Source organism: Colossoma macropomum, unplaced genomic scaffold, assembly GCF_904425465.1.
Source record: "Colossoma macropomum unplaced genomic scaffold, Colossoma_macropomum, whole genome shotgun sequence".
NCBI classification, from domain to species: Eukaryota; Metazoa; Chordata; class Actinopteri; order Characiformes; family Serrasalmidae; genus Colossoma; species Colossoma macropomum.
Genome location: NW_023494788.1, coordinates 20,974,761 through 20,997,159, shown reverse-complemented (window position 1 = coordinate 20,997,159; position 22,399 = coordinate 20,974,761). Strand labels below are relative to the sequence as shown.

General features: G+C 38.3%; 1 protein-coding gene across 2 annotated transcripts in view; it reads right to left on the bottom strand.

The window, feature by feature from the left end:
- The window catches only part of ldb2a (LIM domain binding 2a), a 113,144-nt gene extending 91,013 nt beyond the window's left edge, over nt 1-22,131 (bottom strand). For both annotated transcript variants that reach the window (XM_036568784.1, XM_036568785.1), the window contains exon 1: nt 21,937-22,131. In XM_036568784.1, the coding sequence (XP_036424677.1) occupies nt 21,937-22,068 (132 nt within the window). In that variant the 5' untranslated portion in view covers nt 22,069-22,131. The remainder of the gene's footprint in view (nt 1-21,936) is intronic.
- Nucleotides 22,132-22,399: the final 268 nt, after the last annotated feature.

The window sequence follows — 22,399 nt, the reverse complement described above, 5'->3', positions numbered from 1 at the left end:
AATGCTGGAGTCAACACACATGCACACACACACACACACACACAAAAAGTTTGTTCTTACACTCTCTCAGAATGTGGAGTCATGCATGTCACATAGGCATTATATGTGTAAGTACCTATATGTAATAATAACATTTACCATAGGTTTTACATATATGCAAACACACTTTATGTAATAATACAAGCCCATTTCCAAAAAAGTTGGGACGGTATGTGAAATGCTAATAAAAACAAAGAAGTGATTAGTAAATTCTGTTTGATCTGTATTCAATTAAAAACAAAACCACAATATTTAATGTTTTACCCTATGAACTTCACTGTTTTTGTAAATATCCACTCATTTCAAAGTTGATGCTTCCTTTTAACAGCACTTTAATAACCGTTTGGGGACTAAAGACACAAAAGTTTTGAAAGTGGAAATTTTTTGCCATTTATAAAAGTCTTCAGCTGTGCTTCAGCAGTACGTTTTCAGTGGCAGACATGTCTGGACTGCAGGAAGGCCATTCTAGAACCCACAGTCTCTGATTATGCAGCCATGTTACGGTAACATGTGCAGAATGTGGCTTGGATTCGTTATGTTGAAATAAGCAGTGACACGTTCCTGAAAAAGATGTTGTCTGAAAGGCAGCATATGCTGCTCCAAAATGTATTTAGCGTGTGTTTACCCACTAATACCCCCCCTTACCATGACAGATGCTGGCTTTTGAACTTTATGTTGGTAACACTCTGGATGGTCCTTTTCTTCACTGTCCTGGAGAACATGACATCCATCATTTCCATAAACGAAATCCGAAAGGTTGACCCGTCGGACCACAATACACGTTTCCACTGGGCATCACCTCAGATGAGCACCCAGAGAAGTCGGCAGCGTTTCTGGATGTTGTTAAGATATGACTTCCATTGTGCATAGTACAAACTAGACTTGGTGACAGTTATTTAACTGCAATTTTTAATATCCCTCATTATTGCCTACCAACCTCATTTTGTCTTCTGTTTCTTCGTCATCTGAGCCCTCATTCTCCATCTTGCATTTTCACCTTATTCATGGTCATTTTCTCACCTGTCAGACTTTCTCTTGCCATTGCTAGTCACTTTCCTTTTCATCATTTGAGTCTGGAGCTGAAGTTACAGGTTTAAAAAAAATGAGTGAAACCAAAGTTAAAGTGATCTCTTTGCTGTCTTTTTCTCTTTAGCGCTGCTGATTTTTGTTTAAGCATCATGTGAGTGTTGTGCCTAGTTTACTCTGCAGCCATATGTTCTGTACTGGACCTCAAATACTATGATTTGCTGTGTCATTTACATCACTGTAGTAATATTACCATCTACCAGAATTCTGTCAAGAATATTTTATATATTATATTACTTCAATTAATGTACTGTCATATCTGAGGGCATGGTGTGGGGCACCCACACTGCTGGCTCTCTTTGTCTACATCTAAACCTAACCCTATAGCATTGATTTTAGCAGGAAATGTCAACAAAATTTTCATAAAAAAGAAAAAAAAAGTTTTCCTTGTGAGAACCAGTTGCAACATCAAATTCTGCACATTTTCCTATCATTGTGTGGATAGTCCTCAAAAAGAGCTAAATACAAATACACAAACAAATACACACACACATAAACAAACACACACGTACACACCTATCTGGACTGTATTGTGATCCTGGTCAGCTAATGACCTTTTACCTTGTTTTGTGTCTCACACAGGTCACATCTTAACAAACATCTGCTGGTCTTGATATTGACATCCATATATATTCCTGATGGGAAACATGGCGATGGTAGTGTTCTTCACTGTGTTAAATAGTCCTTTGGTGAGAAATTGTGCTCAAGGAATACTGAGTTCATTTGTTTTCAAATAATGTTACTCCAGTGTTGTTCTGCAGTGTTCAATATGCTTGTATATTGTTTTGATATACAAAACCAAGAAAACTATAATCTCAACAAATGAGAAATGCAGGTGTTTATGCAAGAAAATGACTTTTGACAAACAACTTTGCACACTGCACATCATTTATACACACACACAGCTAGAGATAACATGAAGAAGCTAAAGATACCGCAAACATTAATTACATTACTCTCTCTTGGCACTAATTACTCTGTTATAACTTAATTGCTACAGGATTTTAATGGCCTGAGACAGCACGATCAGTATCTGGCTGAAGCTGCGAATTAAAGGATTTCATTTATCTGCGAGATAATCTACACTGTCACAATCAATGGCCAATCTGATCAGGCATTTGCACCAATTAACACTATTTAATGGCTCGGCAGCCCCTGCAAACAATGTCAATACCCCTCAACACAAGCACCGGAGGTGCTAAAGCTGAGACACAACACATTTAACTCCAACATTATGTCATTAATTTGCCATTTTAAGTATTACAACCACAATAAGGTTAGCTTTAAAACAAAACAATTCAAAGTGCCATTACCTGCCTAACTTTTAGACGTCACAGTTATCACCAGCAGACTGAAGCTTGTTGTAATTTTATATCAGTCATTCCTCACTCATAGTTTATCGAAACAATCAAGAAATGATGCCAAAAATGTGACTTCTAAACTTTCATTATATTATGATATGAATTATATGTAGATTTATTTATTATTTTATAAATATTATTATTTATTATTGTTACATTCCCCCCATTGACACTGAAACAAACTCAAAAATCCAAAACCTGCCAACACAAATGTAAATATAATTCCCTGTAACTACAGTCATATGAAAAATTTGGGTGTCCCTAGTCAGATTACATGTTTTGGTAATTTTTTGTGAAAATAAATGGACACACCCTCTACCAGGAACACACTTCTGCACATTTTAATGCACATGTACTGTTTATTTGGAAAAACTGGAATAAAAAATAAAACATGGCAAGGGCAAAAGTTATGTCACATTTTGTATTTTATGTTTCATTTTTTTCAACATGCGAAACTCAGGAAAAATATAGAAATTGTGCCACAAAATGTTGCAGAAAAATGTCATATTTAAGTGTGTTCCCTGTAGAGGACATGTTAACTTTTTATCACTCAAAAAATCAACCAAAAATGTCACTTGACTGGGGGGTGTTCAAACTTTTGCACACAACTGTATAAATTAATAAAAGCCTTCGTTCAACAAAGCAAACTAAATGATATATAATAAATGATAAATAATTGTCTGTCAAAACTATGTGCACCAGATGCAACACAGTGTTTTGTTGTGTTGTTCATGCCAAACAAACAAACAAATAAAACAACAAAAAGAAGAATGTCTACTTTCCTTTGGGAAAGGCAAAAGCAGCACCCCCTCATTCAGGAGCTGAAACGTTGAGCTTTTGTTCATAGTTTGGACGTCTGTAACTCTGAGCTGCTTTTGGAAATGCAGCACCACACATGATGGAGCAGAGAACAAACTAATCCATTTGACATTTGTTATAAGTACAAGCTGCTGGGACAGCGTCCGGTCAGCTTGGCCAACAATGATTGGGGACGAATAAATTAGTGACACAGTCTGAAAAATCATTTGCTTTGCAAGAGTGGTTTCACTGTAACCCTGCTAATATTCACCCTAAATGTATAAAGTACCTATAAACTGTAGCCTTTTTTCTGTAGCTGTAAAGCTGTAAAGTTACCCTTTCGTTGCATCCTTTTATGGTGCTTTACACTGTTACATGTATTTCACAAAATGTGTCACTGATTTTTAACAGTAAAGTACTGTATTTGTCATTTTATTATAAATTTAACTCATCTGTAGGTTGGCACTGAGCAGAGCATTATGGAATATGACTACAACTGAGAGTTAAAGAGGCAAAACCATTTTAATAAAACATTTGAAGTGTTTTGATTCTGATGTTATGGGTTTTTCATGTTTTAAAGACGTCTAAAGTTTCACCCTGGATTTTTATTGATCGATTGTTTAAATGCTGGAACACAAAATATTACTGCCAGAAAGAAATTGTTGGTCATGTTTGTGCAAATTATAATCAGTGTAAATGTCTGTAAAATGTGCATTTTAAAGATATATTCATATTTAAAATATATTGTGTAGATACATTGCAAAACATGGTGAATAAATACTTCTTTCGTTTGCTTAGTTAACATAATTAAAGGTCATTTTTCACATGTACATTTACAGTAAACTGGATACTGAGTTGCATAACTTTCACAGTTGTTATGTAAAAATACAGGAGATTACTGTGTTTTACTTACAGCTTATTGCTGTAATTGTACAGCAGAATACAGCAACACTACCCTAATCTTGGAGTCCATATGGAGTCAGTAAAAAGTCGCTATCTCACTGATATTTACTGGTGATAAGTGGCCATACAGTCCCATATTAATAACTGGTAATTTACTGTAATTTACCGTATATTTTCAGCTTTAACACACCTGTTTCAACTCATGATCACCTTGTTAGTTAGTCGGTTAGTTGGATCAATGTGTGGGGCAGTGATGTTCCAGAGGTACTCAGAGAAACTGATGAAGAGTCCATCAAGAAACTCTATGAAGAGCCCTCCACGAAGCCCTCTGAGGATGTATTCTCTGCCTCTACTGTAACATATCGTAAACATCACCATCTATAGCCTTTGTGTCCCGACTGACTGGTGAAGAAAGCTGCAGCTGTTATGGCTCCAGAAACACAGATCAGCGCTGATAAAGATGACATATTCAACAGCGGCGGCACCACTAGCGCATGGGCTATAGATCACACGTCTTTAGCTGCCGCGGGAGATGAGTGGATCACGCCTTCGCTTCTGATTGCTGCTGTCTGCCCGTCTGAGTCTGATAGTGGGCTTTGATGTACAGCGCGCTGATCACTCCTTCAGGACCCCAGGTGAACTAACACGGGCGTCTGCGCGGGTTGCCTGAAGATAAAGCCGTATTGATTGGGCCGTCTGAAGGGATTCATCAATGTGCCAATGGCGCCTCTCGACCCAGTCACCGCACCGCCGGGGCCAAGCAGCCAGGATTTATGGGAAATCCGGGGGCTTAGAGAGACAACGGCGTCCTGTAGCCTCGGTAAATAACAATAGTGAACTGCTTTCTTGCGGCACACATGCACACACACATGGACCAACACAAACAGAAACAGTTCCTAAGATGGGCTAAATCTTCAAAACACTCCCAGATACATGTAACCAACAATGCTGAATAATGAGTCAGACCCTAATGGTTTTAGTGTCTGTATGCTACTGGGGAAAGGATGCAGTTAGTGGATTGTATTTAGTGATATGTCCAAACTGAACAGTCCTAGCTGTTACTCCAACTAGCACTGGGCACTACATCGTTTACACAGTTTACAGATAGATAAGAAAAACTTAAAGCTGCACTATGTAATTTTGAAAGAAGTAGCATTACCGAGTCATGAGAAAACAAACATACTAAAATATGGTGTGCATGTGCTTCTTCAAGTCACCCTGTAAAGCCTGAAATCATCATTTAAAATTCTGATGCATTGGGTCGGATGTCTTGGGAGTTTTTTCGGACCGTGTCATACGTCTTTTTTCAGTAATGGCACACACACACAGGCTCAAAGAGAAGGTCCAGGTCGGTGTCCATTCAATACAAATTCAACATTATACTGAGGAAGATATTATTACAATAGTAGACAATTCAAATGTTTTCAGAAGACCACCAAGTTCTGACTGAGTTCTCAGTGAATGCTCTTTCAATGCACGTGAAGTCTTTGAGACACATGCCATCTTTTCAAATTGTTGCTATTTGGACGTTGCTCACTGGACAGCTCAACATGCTCTGACGAGAAAGCTAACTGCCAATTCTTTTATGTCAACTAATAGACTCCATCTAGCATCACACTAAGTATTGGGGGGAGAGGGAGGGGCATCCAGAGAGAGTAAAGGCAATTATGCTCTCTTGGATGGCTGATGCGTCAACAGGGATCAAACTCAACGCTTGCCTCCAACAGGGCCACTGCTTAGGCTGCCTAAAGTGAGGCCTGTGCCCAAAAATTGGTCCATGATGACGTTTGATTTAGCTTAACTCCAAATGTAAACGTATGTTGGGTGATTTGAGCAGATATGCCTGTACAAAAAGCCACCTCTACATTACAGCATACATTTTAGGACATCCACACACCACACTGTCAGGTTTCAGACTGAAAAATGACTTAATTCTCAGGAAAAACACAAGTAAAATTATGTCTCAGCTCTCATTTAGCAGGCAAAACTGGACATTTCGAAGGCTAAGCCACAAACTCTCAGCTGATAAAGTTTGTGATATTCACAATTTGGCTCTTTCTTACTGAATTACTTACAGTTTCATGGAGAAATTAAAGAAGACAATCTACAACAACCACAACTTGTAGTGAACTGTGTTTTATGATCTTTTCTTATTTGACAAGGATTAAAGGTGCAGTGTGTAAGACTAAGGGGGGGATCTATTAGCAGAAAATGGAATATAGTATACAAAACCATGTTTTCTTTAGTGTATAATCACCTGTACATATGAATTGTTGTGTTTTCGTTAGCTTAGAATGAGGCCTTCATGTCTACATAGGAAGCGGGTCCTCTTTCAGCAAAGCCACCATGTTGTGCCGCCTTGTTTCTACAGTAGCCCAGAATGGACAAACCACACACTGGCTCTAGAGAGCACCCTTCACATTTTTATGCTGAAACAGCAGCTTGTATAGGTTGGAGGACGTAGAAAGAAGAAGAATCAGTGTTGCTGCTGGTGCTGGCTAACCCATTTGTGTCATGAGAAGTTCTTTTATTTGAGAACCCAAATTTTGACAAATAGAGGAACATACTTATTATTCCACACAAGAAAAAGCAAAAGAGGGTGAATCCTCGTCACTAAAGACATGAAAACATAAAGGAGCAAAAGTCAGGACAGATAATGGCAGAAAACAAGAATAAACATTGGTGTGGCCCTTCCTCAGTGCAAAATCGTTGATGAGAGACAAGTGTTTTCAGAGTGACGCCGAAGTTCTCTGCTGGACAGGTTATTTAACATACCGGTCTACCTGACAGCCACCATACGTTCTACTACATGCTTGGAAAGGGGGGGGTGAAAGATAGGTATTCAGTTGGTTGTAATCTGCAACCTCACCACTACATGTCACTAAATCTTACACACAGCACCTTTACGAATCAAACTCATGGTATCATGTTCATTCTTATGTTTGCTTCAGTGTAAGGGACCGTCATAAAATTGCGTTAAAATTTACCAGATGGAACGGTAAAGCCAAAGAACCCCCCCAACCTGGTTTAACTATTTGCCGCAATTATTTTTTACACGGTTACCTGAATTATAGGACTCTGTAGTGAGGCCAAGTTATCTCAGGTTGGTGGGATATTTCTCTAGTACCAAATACCACTATGTAGCTGGAACATATTATGATTTTGAATTTTATCAGTAGTGACCAGTTCTAACTCCACAGATTCCAGAAATCTCTTTAATGTCTCTGGAGCTGAAACTTGAAAGCTTAGGACCCCAACAGAACTGGAGTAGAAACTCGCATTCCATTCTTCTGAACAATATTTTTCTCCTAAAAATATTTGTTGGTGCCAGACAGCAGCCTTTCCTCTTTAGCCCGCCTTTGTTTTGCATTGTTTTAGGACTGTGTGTGTGTTGACAGTGTCCAGGTGCGTTAAAAGGTTGAGCGTCCATAATGGGAATTATGCAGATGAGTGGAAGCAGCAGAAAGGTTGTGTCCTTCAGGAGTTAGCCTCAAGTTAGTCAAACCTGAGGACCTCTATGCCCCTTTCAACACACAAACAAACTGGATGCATACCTTTGTATGTATATTCACATTTTAAATCCATTCATACAAGATGACTAATAAGGTTAGTAAGTTGCTAACTGACCACCTGCCAGCGTTCAGTATCACTACCATTCAAGAGTTTGGAATCACGCAATCATACTTATAATTTTTTTCTATTTTATCTATAACAATAAAGTATACAACACAGATGTAAAGCACCAGTAAATTGTCCACTTATGACATTTATAAGCATTTATAAACCAAAATAGCCATAATTCACTTTCACATGACCATTTCCCAACCTCTATTTATCCCTTAATCCCTTAAACAGGCTGTTTTTGTTACTGTGTCTTTCAGACTAATAAATGTGCATGAGCTCTGTTCTGATTGGCTGTCCTGTGCCTCATTACAAAAGCAGTCCGGGCTGAAACACTCCTTATAACTTCAGTGTGAGTGGGCAGGGGCTAAACTGCTGAAGGCTGAATAGGTGGATATATTAAAAATGTTGGTTTTTGTGACATCATGAAAACCAAGAATTCAAATCAGACTGTTTTTGTAGCTTAGTTTCCACAGGTTGACTGTATGGACTGGAAAGTAAGAGGTACATTTTGAAACTGCAAAGTATATTCATACTATACTAAACTCTTTTATTCCCAAAAAGTGAGGAAAATATGATATAGACCCTTTAAATATTGTATTTTTTTTATCTTTTATTCAATATTTCAAGTATTTTGTGAACAACACAAAGATCAAAGATAAATAATATGCTGCAGTTGTTCATTTACATTGATTTTTATCTGCCTTTAATTTGATTATCACAGTTGAAATAAGAGACATCACATCTGAATTTCGTGCTTGATGTTATACTGCTTTCTCTGTCATTTTAAAATCACATACAATCCTTTTATCATTTTTGTTCATAACCTGATATTGCTTTTACCTTTTGCATTGTCGAAGGACACCTAGGCTAAAAAGTCAGAATTTTTATTTACTATTGACTCTGGCTTAATAAATAGTGCATTATGGTGTCATCTATGCACTTATACTGATGTGAGAGAACACTTTCACTTACTGGGGTGTTTCTTTTTACTAGGCTACTTTATACATTATATTAGAATAATTTGGCAACAACATTGGGTTTGCATTATTAAATACATTGATTCTCAACTTTTAATATTAGTGGTGTACAATGCAAGCACAGTATTTATAGAAAAAACGTATATGGTTACCTGCATTTTGGTGTTCCAAGCTTGAAAAATAATCATTATGAACAATATTGTTACTGTAGTTAAAAACTGGGTCATTCTAAGCCAATTCACCTATTAACTGTCCAGTCACTTCAAGAATTTCTTTGAAAACATTCCAGCAAAAACCCACAATTTAACTTAGTCAGTCGTGCAAAATTTCAAAGCTGTGGTCCATTTAGTTTTCGAGATATGAATTTTTGAAATTTCTAAATTGCATTAAGTATAGAGTTTAATGCCTGCAGAATGACTAAACTGAGCCGAAATATTAACTTAGTTCACTAAGAATAATATTTCACTTCAACTGATTTTTACCGTCATATTAATACAGATTCATAACAGATACATTTATTGAAGAATGTACTGGTTTATGTCAGACTGTGCAGTATTTCTTATTTTTAAATTACATTTTCCTGTGTTTCTCTATTAGTTTTGCAAAATGTAGTAACGTCTACTAGCAAATCTATAAAATATTGCACATGTAAACATTTGGCATCACTATTACATTAAAAATTTGCTATGTTATAAATGTGTTATAAAGTATAAAGCTCACATCAAAAGATATGTTTAGATGTTTTATTCAACATGTCAAGTATTTTGGGAACAACAAGAGGTTAAAAGATAAATAATATAGGGCTATTGTCTATTTACATTCATTTTTTTTTTCTGCCCTTGTAATTTGGTTATCAATTTTGGAAACAAGAGACATCATTTTTGGATTGTATTATAGCTCTATTTTTGATGTTATATAGCTGCCGAAGTCATTTTTGAATTATCAACAAGCATTTTCATCAGTCCAGACACCTCTAAAATGTATTATTTATTTGTTTATAACATGATATTGCTTTTACCTTCTGCCCTGATAAAGGACACCTAGGCTGAAATGCTGGCATTTTGATTTATTATTGACATTGGCTTAATAAATAGTCCTCAGAGATCTAGTCCAGGCCTACCCTGCATACAGTGGCTCTGTTAGGCCTTTTTACTGTAGATTTTCTTAAAAGGAACTATTCCAAATAAACATATAAAGCATTACAGATGCACCATCACTCATTCATGGCATGATAACTTTCAAAACATAATGTTTTGGAGAAGCACAATATAAACAAATAGTAAAACTGTAAACAGAAAACCACTGGATTTCCACAATAACCTTTCTAATGTTCCCGAAAGTCTGTATGTTTTTGTTGAGAGGTATTATGTTCTTGTAGTTCTTGTTGTTGAGGCATGTATTATGCACACAATCTCTTGCAGAAACACCCCGACGAGTGTCCCGTCCAGCACAAACAACACAAATTCCCTGCGTTTGTTTGTGTACACATTTGGAGCGCAGTGCTGTTTGGAACCTGATTACAATGCGGTGGGCATACTGCTGAATAAATGCATTAATTGTTGCCTTTCACAGCGCCCTAATTGCAGGGACCGAAATCATGATTTCAATTAATGCGTGATTAATTGTGCATGCCTATTATAAATTGTATTAGCTATCTGAATTATAATAATACTAATTATTATAGAAAATAAGAGCATTGCATCTTCAGTGTCAATCAAGATTTTTGACAAACCTTCATATTCAAATACAGCATTCGAAAATAAAGTCTGCACTCTTTTTAAAAACTCTGCCCCAAATCAAAACCACGATTTAGATTGTGAGTGAGAAGGGGGGGTGGGGGGGGGGCAATTGAAAACAGGAAGTTGGTGAAAATGGGCGATCCCTCTTTATCTGTTATCAGCCCAACACTGTAGCCTGGAAGGAACTGTGGGAAAGTCGCAGGAAAAAGGTGGGACTATTGTCCTAGCATCCTGCCAGCTTCTCCACCACCTTATTGTTTCAAACAATCCATTTTTTTTACTGCAGTTGTGTTTTCAATGTAATCTATCAGATAGCAGGCAGTGCCCCCGTAACCCCTCTTTGTGTAATAATAAACGGGCCTATTGACAAGACAAAACTATTTTGTTATGTTCATACTGCAGAACATTTGACTCTACTGTACACTTCGCTTGAACTCTGTCATGTAGTAATAACATGATAATGTGCTTGACACAACAGATGTAATAAACCTGTAACGGCAGATCACAACATCAGTCCTAATCATGCTCAGCATGACACTCGTTTGCATTGTTTTAGGTCGGAGATTTTGCTAGTAGGTTAGTGTTTTGCCAGATTTAATGACTAATGATACACAATGATATGGAAATTTTTTGGTATCATATTAGTATAGGAGAGGTGAGCCAGTAACTGGAAGTCTGACTGGGTATTTCTGGTTGTGGCCTTGGGCAACTCACTTAACCCACCTGGGTGCTTCTCTGCTGGCAACACTGTGCTTCTCCCAGACTGAGCAAAGTTAGATGGCAAAATGAAAAAAAAATTCCCTTATAGGATAAGTAAAGTACAATAACAATAATATTTATCATACTCCAGAAAAGCAGACTGTTTACGTGATGCTGGGCTACTGCATTTTATTTATTTTTTGATTTTATTTTATTCATTTGTAACCCTCTTCAAATACCGTATGTATTAAATAAGTAACCATATCTCTGTAGTTGTTGTCCAGGTACATCTAGTCCCAGTACCTATATTTTATAAATGTTATGTATCAACATCGACCCACAATTCCCATATCAGCGCTGCCCTAGTGATGATAGTGACTACAAAATCATGAGCATACAGTCTTGTGCAAAAGTTTGGGCACCCCTGGGGAAACTGTTCGCTTAGAAAATCAAGAAGACATGCAATTTGACCAGGGTGCCAAAACTTTTGCACAAGACTGTATGTCTCAAGTTGATCTATTTACTGCTTAAAACATGTGCATTAACAGGAAAACCAGAGGTATGTATACATATACACATAATCTAAGCAAATTATTAACATCCCACTTACAGTAATGTAATAGAAAATATACTCCAATTATGTGGATGAAGTCAAAAATATCAATATAAAAAAAGTCAATATATTTTTGCATAGTTTTATGTTTATAAATCAGATGTGTGCACTGCATGATCCAGTCTAATGGCTCTAGAAAGGCACTGTCAGCTCCACTGAAACTGAATAAGAGTGCAGTACAGTGCCACATTGCTGTAGGCATTTTAAGTGTAAGATCCAGTCTGAATTCTGTAAGACTTCCACAAAAACTTTCATTCAGGAGCAAAAAACAGCCATTTTTGCCTTTGAATCCACTTTTTTCTTTTAAAAGCATGATATTTTAATGTTTATTTTTGACATATAATTATCTTGATCTTCAACAATCTATTTCTTTGTGACACAAACTACATTTTAAGTGCCAAAGATGCACTATATATCCAAAGGTTTGTGCTCATTTAGTGTTTCTTCTCAAATCAAGGGTGGTAATAGGAGGTTTGTCCTCTGTTTGCGGCAGTAACACCATCTATTCTTTTAGGAAGACTTTGCACTAGATGTTGGAGCTCCATCACTCCAGAGACTGCAGATCCACTGCTCCACAGCTCAATGCTAGGGGGGCCTTATACCTCTCTAGCCAATGCTCGGCATTGGACAAGGTGACCTTAGGCTCACATACACGACTGAACAGCTGTGTCAGCCATAGGTGCCCCTAAAAGTAGATGATTTCATTTATTAGAAAGGGTGTCTGAATACTTTTGGGCATGTATTGTACTATATTATTCAGTTGGCTTTTATTGTGACTCCTCTGTAACAAATCAATAATATGCATTTCCTTAGCAATCTGAAGTCCAGTCTAAATGTGCGCTCGAAACCGCAGAACGTCCAACAACAAGGACAGACAGCGCAGAGCGTCTTTGGTAACACTTTACTTGAAGGGTGTCTACATAACACGTTCATAACATCGCACATAAACACTTCATAACAGGTTCATGAATGTTTAAATCAGCATTATATAGCATAGTGTTTTACATTACATTAATATGGACTACTATGTCATTTTACTGAGATACATTTTTCAAAATAAAACTCCTTATTTTCTATTTTTAAAAAACTATATTGTTTATTTTTGTCATTTCTGGACAGCCAAAATAAAAATAACCTTGCTATACCCCTTTGGTCATTAAGTGCTTTGACACACATTTCATCTATACTTTCAACTTCTTTTTAATTAGTTTTTTTTCTTAAGCATTTGTTACATAAGGACAGTAAATTACTCATAAATATGCTATGAACAATCATTCGCCTAAATTTTAATATAGTGGTGCATGAAGGAATTTTACAGGCCGCAAAACTCATCCATTCCCTGTAGATGCTGGGCAGCCACATAAATGTAAGTAGACTACTTTGCACTGCATATTAAAGATCCACATAACATGCATTTCAGTCTGATTAACTTCCATCACTTTTGAGGTAAAGGCAAAACAGAGTTTATTAATCCTTGGGATAACAGTGCAACACTTAGCCTCAGTAACCAATGCACAATCATACTTGCTCCTTCTCCAACACCATAAGCGACAAAGAGCATCGCTAAAAATAAAATAAGCATTAAAAGTATCTAAAGTCTTAACTAATCCCTGGGATAACAGTGCTAGAATTTAACCTTAAGATAAATAAGGATTTCCTCAACAATGTACACAATAACATTTCAAAGAAGACATATAGTAAAATGGAGAAAGAATAACAAAGTGAAGAATATAACTGCTTAAGAAAAAAGTTGAGAAAAGAAGTTAAAGTATCAAAGCACTTAATGACCAAAAAGGAGGTAAATCAAGGTCATTTTTTATTTTTACTTGTCCAGAAATGAGATATTTTAGTAAAAAAAAAAAAATGAGGACTTTTATTTTTAAAAAATGACAAAATAGTCCATATTAATGTCATGTAAAACACATATGCTATATGTTGATCTAAACATTCATGAACATGTTCTAAAGCATTTATGCAAGATGTTACGAATGAATTAACGTGTTAAAAAGCTCCCGTTCCACATGCTGATCCATTGTTCTACACCCAACCTTGTAAAAGTCTAAGCCTCTAAATGTATCGTATGTTTATGAGTATGTGTGTATGAGACGTTAGACAAGATGAGGTTAACAAAGCTAAAGCTCTTCCTTACAGTATGTAGCAACAAGAGGTGAGGAAGGCCGTTCCCATCTTTCGGCGCAAAACAATCCACCTATTACCTGCCGTGTGCAAAATCAATTAAACATCAGGTGTTACAAATGATCATGATCTGTCGAATGACTTGCCATGCAGAGGCAACAGCCGCTATAATAGGACTGTAGAGGAGTCGCATTGATTGGTTTATCTCTGAGAGACTCTGGGAGTGAGTTGCTCTTCAGCAAAATGCATTATCGATCGGTTTCAGATTGGGATAGGGCATCATCGGCAACCTCCGCCGCTCTTTTACATAAACGCATCCCATTCCACAGCCATTAGACAGAGATTCATAAAGCAGTGCTTCCATTTGTTTTCGTCCTCTTGACCTCTTATGGATCTTCCTGTATGTTTCTTTCTCTCTCGTCCGCTCTCCCTCTCTCTCTCTCTTTCCCTCTCTCATGCTCCCTGCCTCCCTTCCCATCCCTCTCCACCTCACTCTCCCCCCCTCCATCTGCGAATATTAATGAGCGGTATGCTAATGAGCTTACGAGAGCTGGGGGTCGACAAGGCTCCTCCTCTGAATGTTAATCGGCTGGCTCATTTGCATACTCTCCAGCGCTAAGCTACTCTGCAAACCTGCCCGCCCGCAGCGAGAAATGTATTCAAGTCATCAGGTATTACAACAGGTACCCTGTTTGTGAGACAAGCCTCCATAACATACATATATAGAGGCCATCTTTCTCAATATCGAGAACATGCACTGAGCTAGATACACACCTATTGTTTACATGTCACAGACAGCCATAGAGATAAGCAGCGAAAGGTCAGCGTTTCATTTCAGACACTGGTTTGGTTTTCTAGAACACAGACACAGAATGTGGGAAGCCTTCAGCCTAGACACTTTGCATACAGCACGATCCAGAACTTTCCATATGCAAAGCAGAACGACTGTTACACACTGGCTCCATGTTCTTGTATCCTCAAAGGGAACCATTAATTCAAAAGTGAGCTTGTTCTTCTACCTAAAAAAAGACTCTAAAAAGCTGCACACTTAAAAATAAAGGGTTCTTTACACAATGCCATAGAAGAACCACTTTAAGGTTCCCTAAAACCCTTTCAGTAAACGGTTCTTTAGAGAAATAAGATGTCTGAGATGTGTGAGTGGGAAGAATCTTTTAAAGTTTACAGAACATCCACATAACATAGAGATCGTAAGAAGAACGTTTAAACTGCTATAGAAGCCTTAAAGGGGAACTCCACTAATATTTCAAAATTTCTACATAATTTAATGGTTAGAGTGTAAACAAGGTCATTTAGAGCGGTTAGGTGTAAAATGTTCCATTCTAGTGAAACGTTCTTATTTAAACTGGTGGTGAAAGGAACCAGACGTCCGAGTTTAATGTCTCTAAGAGCTCCCTCAAAGGAAGTTATTACATAAAACGGTTATGAATGTGCTGTTTGATGCCTGAGACATTGTCTAACGATAGTGTTGTATCCATTTATATGAATACATTCAGGGAGGGATACATGCAGTGCAAAACAGTCCCCAAAGAAAACATACTTTTTTTCAGATTTTCCACTATTTTAAAATCGTCAACGTTACACGTTAAAACTGAGACACGTGGAGATTTACTGGTGGTTTTGGATTGTAAATAAAATGGATATGTTGGTGTTGTGAATATGGTGACCACTGGTTCCTATCACCACCACTGTAAAGAAATCAGAGTCTGTAGGTTTCTCTACAACGAACCGTTTCACATCAAACCACTCTAAATGTCTTTATTCATAACACACTGATGGAATTATGCAAATATTTTGTCCCTCTTTAATATGAAGATTCTTCAAACCTTAAAAGATTCTTCTCTTTTTCAAACATGGTCCTTTAGGGAATCATTAGTGGTTCTTCTATGGTGTTGCTTAAAGAACCCTTGGGTAAAATATAAAGGTTCTATTCTAGGCAGAATCTGTAATTGGTATAGACGCTTAATGTTCTCATGGATGTTCTTTAAACTTAAAAAGGTTCCTTGGACATCTCGTGTAAAATAATGGTTCTTTAGGGACCACCTCCTGAAAGGTTTCACAATGAAAGCAAAAGTGATTCTCCTATGGCAGGGGTCACCAACCCTGGTCCTGGACACCTACTTTACTGCAGGGTTCTAGCATACACCCCTCTACTTACCTACACTGATGCAGTTGATCCAACCAATCAATAACTTCTGAAGAAGTTATTGATTGGTTTTTATTGAAAAAGCTGGTGTGACAACACGTGTTTGGAAGTAGACTCTGTAGGAAGGTAGATCTCTAGTACTAGGGTTAGTGACCACTGTCCCACCAAAGAACCCTTTCTGGCACATTTTTTAGTTGATTAAGATTTCTAGAAGATCAGTAAGACTCAAAGGGAAAAAATGACTCCCGATTGCAACATATAAGGCTTGGTTATATGGTTCAGCCATTCTCCGTCCACTGTAACACTCTGATTACACACAGCAAGCAGTCAAAAACCAAGAAAATAAGTGCTTAAAAAAGGAGTTATGAAGGGAGCAAACCGATTTAACTTCATCCCGCTATTCCATCTGAAGGGACCCACAGCAAGAGCTACTTGTGGACTCAAAGAGGCAGCTGCTCTGCCGTGTTGTTAGTTTACAGGAGGTAAATGGCTGTAAATGGAGCACTGCTAGACTCCACACAATTCTATTCATAATACCTCCATCACATGCTGCGGGTCAGAGGACTCGAGTCAAGAGTCAGGACTCGTCTGGGTTTCCTCAGCTCCCCTCTTCATTCTAACTGTCTGATGTGTGTAACTCCATTCAGAGCTCTTTTAATGATCTGTTTTAATATGTTGAGTCCAGTATCTGTTATATTGTTACAGTCTGTACATAAACCTTTTGGCAGCTCACAGCATCGTCTTTCAGATTCAATGTCATATTTGTTGTAGTCTGAATGCGCACAACTAGCGTAGCGCTAAAGTCTGTATTTTATTCTATCATTCATTTTATGCAATTGTAACCCCACAGAAATAAATGTAATATCTAAAATGATCTAAAAGCTAAATTTAGCCCAATTTCTAAATTCAAATGTTTATTTAGTAAATGTTTATTTATCAGCATCAGCAGATAGGTATATGAAAAATATTGGACATCAGATATTTTTGTTAATATTTTAAAGAAAAAAAAAATACTGAACCCAAAAATTGCTATGAAAAGTTGACACACCCCTTTACACACAGTGTCCTTGACAGCCTCAAGGCTGAAGCTTATTTTTACAAATATTACTGATGAATTTTTATTAAATCACATATATTTTGGTTAATATTTTAAAGAAAAACTAGATATGGAACCAAAAAACTGCCATGTACAGTTAACACAACCCTTTGAGCACAGTGTTTTGAGAGCTTTAAGGCTGAAGTTTTAGCATTAGCTAGAAAACAGCTACTAAGTTAGCCTAGTTAGTTAGCGTTAGTAGTTAGATAGTCAAAAGCAAAATGTCATCAAGCCAGCCATATAGAGAAGACGATTCTCTTTAAAACGATGGTTCTTCAAGGGTTCTTTAGTCAAGAAAATGGTACTATCTAGAACCATGAGTATTCAGAAAAACACTTTGCATCAGTAAATGGTTCTCTGCATTGTGAAAGCATTCTTCAGATTGATGGAGAATGGATTCTATATAGAACCCTTTTGAAAAGGGTTCCATTTAGCTCTAAAAAAGGCTCTTCTATTGTCAAGCTTGACACAATAACAGAACGCTTTTTGGTGCTATACAGAACCATCTACAGCACATTCTGTATAGGGTTCTAATCAAAAAGATTAAGTTCAAGATTACACAACTCTTAAAATGAAAGGTTTATTACAAATAAAATAGATTAATGATAAAGAAACACTTTGCTCATCAGACTAAGACTATGTTTTAGAGGTTTAGGTTGTATCTGTAGTAAAAAATACCTCACCTTAGTATATATCTAGCTAGGTTAGGCCTGATTCTTCACTGCCTGCTTGGTTTATCACATAAAGCTGCCGATTCCAGATGATGAATGACCACGGCGACGTCTCCCTCTTACAACCAGCCCTAAATTACCATAGGCTTCATATGCACATTACACCTCCGAGCTAATAAACAGCACACTGATTGCTAGCATGATATTAGCGGTATCGCAGCGTTGATTAGCCTTTTGTGACAGCATGCTTGTTCATGAGATCTCTCGTGAGAAGTGGTCAGGTTTTGAGATATCAGACCTTTAATAGGGAAGCCTATCAAGTGCCAACATCTTTTTCTTTCCAGACGTGTTTGTTAGAACCGACGCGCAGAGCGTTCTGCTACGCTTGCTTGGGCTTCCTTCCAGAAGAGATGGGAGACGCATCGATGCCTCGTGCTCAATGACCAGGAACCGGGCATTTGCTTTGCACAAACACCTCAGTGACTTCATTTATTTCTGTCGGCACTTGTTTAATTTTTTTTTTCCACTCTTAATTCTGTAAATCGCAATAGCCGTCTTTTAAAGTGATAGTCGTACATGGGAGTAGAGGTTCCCAGATAGATTCATCATCGCTCCTCAATAGAATATCTTATCAAGATCAATCATACGAACAGATTTAATCTAAACGAAAGCCGGTGCGATAAAAGAGCACGGTGGAGAAGATTAAAATGACATATTGAGCCTGTGTTTACGTTAGCCTGCTTGGTAAGTGCCGTTTCGAAGTGGAAGTCTTCAGGGGCTTAGGCCACGGCTCATGCATTATGCATGATGTTGTGGCACTGCATCTCGGCAACACAGCCCACATCTCCTTAAAGTTACACCACCTCCGTCTAACGCCCCAGCTGCAGCTGCTGCTGCTGCCGCCCGACTCCATCCGCGCACTTCTGTTTGTTCGAGGGTGCAGCAGGTTAGTGTTTCAGCCGTTCATCACCAGGATTTCAGCAGGGAATAGCAAGAATGGAGTGATAAGCTTAGTAAGTCAGTTAGCGTAGCTAAGGAATGGGGTTATCACATCTACAGCATCCGATAACTTTGCATCTGTGATGCTGAGGCAGCGGTAAACAAGCCTTAATCTTTTGGAGAGAGGGTGTATGTCCAATTCAGGAGGAGACCTAATGATTATGAAATTAAGCTCTATGGTTCGAATGAAAAATGTTATCATCCACACTTAAAGAACTGGATCTTCAAAGGTTCTTCAGTGAAGGCAATGTATATATATATATATATACACACAAGGTTCCACAAAGTGTTTTCTGAGCCTTGTCCCAAAGATCTACCACCTGATCCAGGGAATAAATGCCTCCAAGGGCATATCAATACTAGAGCCAAGTGTGTTGTTCTGAAATCTGCAGGGGGGTAGTAGATCTCCAGGACCAGGATTTAGCACCCCTGCTTTAGAGAAACCATTTTAGTTCTCTATAGAACCACAAATGCTGATGAACTGTGTGAGTGTAAGTGTTCTTTATATGTTCTTTGACGGTATAAAGAACCTTCAAATAATGCAAAGCTTCTTGATCATTTAAACGTTCATATTACACAGTTCTTAAACTTAAAGATTCTTCACACTCACATGTCACATTTAAAGAACTGGTTCTCTAAAAAGAGTGCCACTGAAAAATGGGATCATGCAAGCCCTTTCAGTCACCTTTGACCACTTAAAGAACGTCCGTACTGGTTCTTATCATATTCCAAAGGTTGCTTTCTATGACTGAAAACTTGTCTTCAAAGAAGTTCTAAAAAAATGTTTTATAAACTACCAAAAAGGGTCATAGAACATTTTTGGGTTCTACTATATTGAAATGTTTCTGCTTAGAAGGTATTTCACATCACACTTTAAAGACTAGCCTACACTCTTACAAATAAAGGCTCATAAAAGGTCATAGGATTGGATGTATGGTTCTAGGAAAAGAAACATTCACTTGGAATAGAACCTTTACATCATTCGGAGGTTTGACTTTGACACTTGCATATCTTATTTACACAAGCAGTTATTTAAAGCACCATCCATTGACTAGTCCTTCAGGTTCTTCAACAGCATCGAGCCAAAAAACTTTCTGGTGCCTCTTATTTTTAAGAGTGTAGATACACATTTCAATTGATTCAGATTATGTTGCTTTAAGATCTTGGAAAAAAAAACACTCACAAAACTACCATCCAGTTAATAAAGCAAATGCATGACCTTCAAATTCATGGAGAATTTGGGCAACACTGGTTGTGAATGTGAAGAGGACTGAGCCGCTGTGCTCTTCTACAGAATTATGTAGGAAAGGTCATCAAACAAATGCAAATCAGAGCCCGATAGCCTCAGACAACATCCGCATCTTCTTAAAACAAGCTAAACAGTTTGGTAAAATGGGAATAAGCCAGTTTTCACAGGACAGGAGAGAAGTGATGAAATAAAATCCCAATATGGGCTCTTAAACCTGTTCGAGGTTGTATTGAAATGCACATCATCAGAACAGATGCTGGGATGCTTTTTAAATCTGTGCTATTCCACTTCAAAATGTGACACACTGTTGGAAATAAAGGTTCTGTTCAGGTACATTTTTCATTCATCAAGGTACAAACAATGTAAATGTTCCCTCAAAGGTACAACAGTGGTTTTAAGGTCAAACTGTGTGCCTTAAATATTTTTTTTTCCATGCGAAAAGTACATATTTGTACCTTTTCATAAACTAATATTTTAAAACAGAGCAATAAAATAAAAAGCCTGAAGACGAGACGGGGGGGTGTGGAGTCAATACAACTTAGAAAATATGATCTCAATGGATTATGGTACAGTTATGCTCTCTGACTAAAGGTACTGAGATGTACCCTTGAGGGTCCCACCCCATTGACAAGAGAGGCACTGCCCCAGTGACAGTTTAGTACCTTTATTTCAGACAGTGCAGGCTACTAAGTAGGGCTGGACAATATGATAATATGTATTGTTATTGTGAAAAAATCCCTTACATTATGTCACAATATGCTTTTGTGTGCATAATGTGGATATCAACAGTACTCAAACACTTGCCGACTGCATTTTTAATGACAAAGAAAGCAGAAGTAGTCCTGTTTAATGTGATTTACAGTGTTGTACAATCATTTTTGATAGTATTCTTTTACTAATAATTGACACAACAATTTTTTCTAACTCATCAAATAAATAAATAAATATTCATCAGAAATAAATATCGTCTATCGAAAACTTTCTGAAGTATTGTGATATTACATATTCACCATATCGCCCACCTCTCCTACTAAGAGTCCCGATCTTGGAGGAAAAAACAGCTTAAGGTGTGTGTGTGTAAATGATTATGTGCAGTCTAAAGTGTGTCAGGCAGCTCTACAGCTATCAGTCTTTTAATTCTACCGCTTTAGTCTCGTAATACAACCAAACAGACATATAGCTTAGTGTAGCTTATTGGATCCATGCATGATTCATTAAAATGACTCTACTAAGAGTCAGTAAAGTCACTTCTGGGCACAAAGCCACTGTTTGGTTAGACTCATATGCGTCCACGTGGGTTTTAACTGGCAAGCCTGTTCTCCAAGCCTTCCTACTTCACTGGATTTCAGTGCCCAGTAAAGCTGATGGTCACTCCTTAGCAAAAGAGGAGAACATCTGGACTGAACTTCACAGAATCTAGTCAACTTGAAAATGTCACACGACTGCACATCTGTTTCCAAGCATCTCGACCTGTTTCACAGGAGTTGCACTGGAATTCGGGGTCACGCAGCGCGTGGCCTCCGCTGTGGGCGAAAAAGTGAGTGAAAAGCAGCACAACTAAGGCTCCTGCGCGCACGCGCCCAATAACAACACCTTCATTTGCACATGCACTGCTGAACTGCAGGTGAAACTGCAATGCAAACTGAGGAAAAAAAAAAAAACATACTAAAGGAAAGCAGGGTGTCCTGCTTCCCTACACAACTTTGGTCACGCGCAGCACCCCCCAAAAAAACACCCCAAACGGGTGTCGCCACTGCAAGGCTCGAGCCGGCGCTCGCTCACCTCGGTGCGGGACTGCAGGCGCTTGTTGAGCTCGTAGATCCGGTACTCGGGCTGCACCACGTACGGCGAGTGTCTCCGGTAGAACGGCGCGAAGGGCGACGAGTAGAACGGGTCGTGCGGAGGGTTGGACATGGTGGCGGGGAGCAGGGCGCGCGGCGAGCGCCTCCAGCATCCGTGCAGCGCGCGCCTGCGAAAGCTGTGGCCGGGCGGCACGCTCACAACTCTCTCCTCTCCTCTCCTCTCTTCTCTTCCCTCCTCTCGCGCCTTCCCCTCCCCTCCCTCCCCGGCTTCCCCCCTCCTCCTCCTCTTCCCGGTCCGTGCGCGAGCTCTCATTGGACGGCTGAGGAAGGCGATCGAGGTGAGCGTGGCCAGCACAAAATGCTGAAAATGCTCCAAGCTCGTGCGTGTTTTCATTGCCTTTCCCCCACCTCTTAAATCTGAAATAGACTGCTTGGTGAAATGT